General features: G+C 37.8%; 1 protein-coding gene across 2 annotated transcripts in view; it reads right to left on the bottom strand.

The window, feature by feature from the left end:
• Nucleotides 1-525: 525 nt before the first annotated feature.
• LOC117223469 (purine nucleoside phosphorylase) overlaps nucleotides 526-6,000 on the bottom strand; it is a 30,921-nt gene continuing 25,446 nt past the window's right edge. For both annotated transcript variants that reach the window (XM_033475743.2, XM_033475744.2), the window contains exon 6: nucleotides 526-4,887. In XM_033475743.2, the coding sequence (XP_033331634.2) occupies nucleotides 4,664-4,887 (224 nt within the window). In that variant the 3' untranslated portion in view covers nucleotides 526-4,663. The remainder of the gene's footprint in view (nucleotides 4,888-6,000) is intronic.

The following is a 6,000-nucleotide window of genomic DNA, read 5'->3' as shown; positions in this document are numbered from 1 at the left end:
ATAGCATAATATAATATAATATAATATAATATAATATAATAATAATAATAATAATAGTAATATAATATAATAATAATAATAACAGTAATATAATACAATAATATAATAAACAACTCATAAACGTATCTGTACGATATGAATAATCGTAAATGCTGATTGCTCATCAAATTGCAAAAAATAATGTAGACAAATAATTTAGTTAGAGAGAGAGAGAGAGAGAGAGAGAGAGAAATTTTAATCGCGCAAATATTATAATAAAAATCACACGCTTTGGAATTGCGCAGAGAGGATGTTCAACTACAATTTAAATTTATTTTAATATTCCTCTACCAAAGAAAACATTTCCCATCCTCCTCTCCGAACTTCCTGAGCCAATTTTTCCCCGATTTTACTCGAGACTTTAATCTTGAACTGCAAACATCCGAATTTGCGACAGCAATCCAGACACGGTATAGTCCGGCGGATTCTCGCTAAAATGTATATTGTCTATAAAATGAGCACGATATATCAATTTTTTCATAGGAGTTCAATGTAACACGTATCGCACATTTTTATTGCAAAATGTATCGTAGCAGTTGCGCACAGAAAGCTTAAACTTACGAAGAAAAGAGGATTGATATAATAATATCGAAGGGGTAATATTTACAGTTGAGGTTAAGGTTTCTAACGTACGCATAATAATAACATAGAAACTATTACATGATAACGTTAATGTGTACATATTAAATAACATAGAAAATATAATTAAACGGTAATATTAATCTATACGTATTAAATAACATAGGAAATATTGTACATTAAACGTTAATGCGTACACATTAAGTATATATAGAATATATATTGTTCAATAATATGAATGCGTGCACATATTAAATAACATAAAAACTATTGTTCAATAATATGAATGCGTGCACATATTAAATAACGTAAAAACTATTGTATAATAATATGAATGCGTGCACATATTAAATAACATAGAAACTATTGTTCAATAATATGAATGCGTGCACATATTAAATAACGTAAAAACTATTGTATAATAATATGAATGCGTGCACATATTAAATAACATAGAAACTATTGTATAATAATATGAATGCGTGCACATATTAAATAACATAGAAACTATTGTACAATAATGTTAATGTGTACGCATTAAATAACATAGAAACTATTGTACAATAATATGAATGCGTGCACATATTAAATAACATAGAAACTATTGTATAATAATATGAATGCGTGCACATATTAAATAACATAAAAACTATTGTTCAATAATATGAATGCGTGCACATATTAAATAACATAGAAACTATTGTATAATAATATGAATGCGTGCACATATTAAATAACATAGAAACTATTGTACAATAATGTTAATGTGTACGCATTAAATAACATAGAAACTATTGTTCAATAATATGAATGCGTGCACATATTAAATAACATAGAAACTATCGTACAATAATATGAATGCGTGCACATATTAAATAACACAGAAACTATCGTACAATAATATGAATTCCGTGTACATATTAAATAACATAGAAAAATTTAAATTAGTTATCGTAAACTGGACAGTTAAATAACAATATTTAGGCTCCCGTTAGAGAACCTAGTCGCTATATTGTTGAACGTGTCGCCCTCTACGGTAGACTGGCAGTCCATAAAACGATCAGCGTTTCATTTTGGCAAAGGAACGTGGCCGGCAGTTTCGCAGCCGGAAGCCTCTGGGATCCGCGCTCGAGAACGAGAACCGGTGTCCCGGAGGTTTCTCCTCCGGGACGATCGCGTCCCAGTTCCAAGGTGGATCGGGAAGGGAGGGGAGGGGGATCGTTTCGACCTAGATGTCGAGTCACGATTCCGTCGGGGAAGGTGCGCCGTGTAACCGAGCAACCGCGGCGAAGGAACGAAGACGGAAAAAGGGCCGGCTGCGGTATGGTCCTCCTCGCCGCTCGAGATTTATCGAAGCCGAACACCGATGCATTAGCGATGGAGGAGGAGGGGGCGGTCGGGAGACGAGGGTAACGAAGCGAGGGAGAAAAGTCGACGAGGGCGTCGGGAGGAGAGGAGACGTCCGACCGACCCCGCCGCCCTTAACCAACCCCGCGGCGCCGGGAGGTTCCCCGAGACGTGTAACGAATCAATCGAGATCAGAAGCTCGGCCTGATAGCGGGCCGAAGACATAATCGTTCGGAAATACAGAGCAGAGATATAGAAATCCGCGTGCTTGGATTTTAGACGAATCCACCGCCGAATACGATTGCGAAAATATCGTTCGTGAAACGAAAAATTCGTACGTACGTATTCCTATACAGAGTGTACCGTAATTATGTCAACAGCCGGGAAGGGATGGTTCCTGAGGTCATACGAAGCAACTTTTTCCTTTGCGAAAATGCGATCCGCGGCTTGGTTCTCGAGTTATTAACGAAAAACGCTGACCAACGCGAGATCGTGTACGGCTGACGCCCCGCCCTCGCGGCCAGTGCCGCGTCGCGCTGGCCGTGCGACGCAACGGCAGTGGCCGCGAGGGCGCAGCGCAGGCAGCGCTCGCTCTCCGATTGGTCCATGTTCATTCGTTCGTAACTCGTAAACGAAGCGGCGGATCGCATTTTCGCAAAGGAAAAAGTTACTCGAAATCGCCTCAGGAATCATCCTATTCCGAGTGTTAACATAATATTATATTATCTCCTAAATTATGCTTCGCTTTCATCAACGGAACTCTATATTTTCTTCAATGCGAGCGAATAGCGCGTTTCAAGGTTATTTTTGACCCGAACACTTTGGTCATCGAAGCTCGTTACTTCGCACAGAACACCCTGTATACATTCGAGCGACGGAAAAGTAATTTTCTCGCCGGGTTCGAAAACTTGTCGCAATCTCGGCCGGACTTAACGCGTCAGCCGCGCGTGATCGATTCTTAGCGGGTCAAATAAGATCGGCGGTGCAATAATAATCGCGGCAGCTTCGATCGACGCGGAGAGCGCGTCGCGACAAAGCGAAATCAACTATTGAGCCAGACACTCGCTATTTATGCGCATTAGTGTGATCGGTTCGATAATGGTCCACCGGCCGCGTTGGAAGTTGCTCGCGCCTTCGATTCAACGCTGCTTGTCCCCCGAACGGCGGATCATTTTCGCAACAACATCTACGATATTTGCAACAAAATTCTCAGCTAATTTTTCCCTAGATATTTCCTAACAATGTTCGAAACAAATTTTTCAAGATATTTCTTGCCATTCCATCGTTCCCAACGCGACAGTTGTTTATTTCATTCGATCGCCGAACATCGCCTGTAACCTCGAGACGACCTCGACACGACCTCGACGCATTTCTGAACACATTTCTTGCTATTCAATTATTATTATTTTTCACTCGATCGCCGAAGATCAGCTGTAACCTCGAGACGACCTCGACACGACCTCGACGCATTTTTTAACATATTTCTTGCTATTTAATTATTATTATTTTTCACTCGATCGCCGAAGATCAGCTGTAATCTCGAGACGACCTCGACGCAAGCTCGACAACTATTGGGTTGGCAACTAAGTAATTGCCGATTTCAGTTATAGATGTCTCTCACTCCCATTTTTATGTTATATTATAAATGTAATATATAAATAATAATATAAATAATAATATAAATAAATATTATATTATATAAATAATAATATAAATAATATAATAAATATATATTATAAATGTTATATTATAAAATTATTATTATTATTATTATTATTATTATTATTATTATTATTATTATTATTATTATTATTATTATTATTATTATTATTATTATTATTATTATTATGCTATTTTTTATTATCCGTGAATGTTAGCAACTGGACAAATTGAATGCAGCGGTCAAGGAAAAGCGAGCAGAATTGGTCAATCGTAAAGGTGTCATTTTCCACCAGGACAATGCTAGACCACACACGTCTTTGTCCACTCGGCAAAAATTGATGGATATTGGTTGGGAATTGATGTTACACCCACCATATAGCCCTGATCTCGCGCCATCGGATTACCACTTATTTCGATCCCTGAACAACTCCCTTCGTGGTAAAACTTTTAACGATGACGACGCTGTAAAATCTCACTTAACTCAGTTTTTGGCCGAAAAAGGATCAGACTTTCTACGAGCGTGGAATTTTCAAGTTGTCAGAGAGATGGCAGAAGGTCGTCGAACAAAATGGAAAATACATTACAGATTAAACTTCGTTCCAAGTAAAAAAAATTTTTTATTTCATTGAACAAATCGGCAATTACTTGGTTGCCAACCCAATAGAATACTGATGGAATTCCGCGGCTCTCGGTCGCGATCGTGTCGAAAGGCGGAACGAAAGGCGGAACGGGGGAAAGAGAGCCGCTCCCGAGTTTAGGGCGGTCCCGAGGCTGGCCGGGGGCCCAGCGGTGTCAGCTCCGATGCTCCCCGAGGCGGCGCGTAAGATCCGAGCCCCGCGGAGAAATGCATCGGCTTTCCCGCGTCAAATTAAATATGATCCCCGGCACGTGATCGAGGCTAATCCCCCGGCCAGGCTCCGAGCCGGCCGGAAATTCGACCATGGAAATTCCACGAGTCTCCGCGAGTCTCCGCGATCCTCGCGATTCCCGCGTCGGAGGTGCGAATTTCTACCCTTTGGCGGACGATCTATCCGTATCACTTCCTCTCGGAGCTGAGATGCTCGGACAGCCGCAGCACCATGCGCGACACGAACTCCCGCAGTAGCGGCTGCTTCGCTTTTCCCACGTCCATCACCTCCTCGTGGTTCGCCTCGTCGTGGTTGTCGTAGTCGATCACGCACTGGTTCGAGATCAAGCTGAACGCGAACACCTGCAGGTCGCAGTGTCTCGCGGTGATCACCTCGTGGACCGTCGACATTCCTGTAAGCAGAGATTAGGTTTTAACCCTTTGACGTACCGTTTCGTAGTAGGCGATGCGATTAGAGATTTATCGATCGCGACCGTTTCTTGGAAGGGAGATGGAATTGATGTTTATCGTGTAGTTTGAATTTAATTGAATGTTTGAATATTGGTGGGGAGGGGTTAGAATTTTATTATAATTTTAAGGGGCGGAATGTGATATTTATACTTGATAAGTTATTCGATGATATGTAATAATTAATGTGTAATTATTAATAATGAATATATTGCTAATAATGATGTTATAGTTATTATTAATAATAATAAAATAAGTTATTGCTATTATAAATAAGTTACTATCATTATATATAATAACTGTATAAGTTATTACAATATATACTATATTTATACTATATAATAAGTTATTATTATAATAACTTATTATATATATAATATATATATATATATAATAATAATAATAACTTTATATTACAACTTGTTATTATATATATATATATACAGTATATACTATATTGTAAGTTATTAAGTTATTATTATATATATATAATAAGTTATTATAATAATAACTTAATGACTTACGATATAGTATATATTGCAATAACTTATATAGTTATTATAATGATAATAACTTATATATAGCAATGACTTATTTTATTATCAGTAGTAATAACTATAATATCATTATATATATATAAATTATTATCGATAAGTTTTTACTAGAAATTTTCACGCCGAGTCGAACTCGTCAAAGTACAGCGAAGGGGTTAATAAAGGTCTCGTCGCGACATGGACCAATCATCGACGATTAATTCGACCGGTCTTGAATTAGGGGTGACGTCAATTGGATACAAAACTGTGGTCTTAATATAGCGGTGTATATTTATAGCTATAATCGCGAAATTTTTATAAAAATTGTATAGATCGAATTTAAAATTTTGGTGGGATTCGTTGGCTTTATAGATGACAAATAAATTCTCCCCAATTGTCCCTCAGCTTGGAGATAAAAATGGACAATTTGAGAAGAGGAGATACGATTATTCGTATAAATTAAATATGATAAATAAATATATAAATAATAAGTATACAAAATATATAAATATATAAGTAATAAAT

This window comes from Megalopta genalis, chromosome 2 (assembly GCF_051020955.1).
Source record: "Megalopta genalis isolate 19385.01 chromosome 2, iyMegGena1_principal, whole genome shotgun sequence".
Taxonomy (NCBI): Eukaryota; Metazoa; Arthropoda; class Insecta; order Hymenoptera; family Halictidae; genus Megalopta; species Megalopta genalis.
This window is presented reverse-complemented; position numbering and strand designations above follow the sequence as displayed.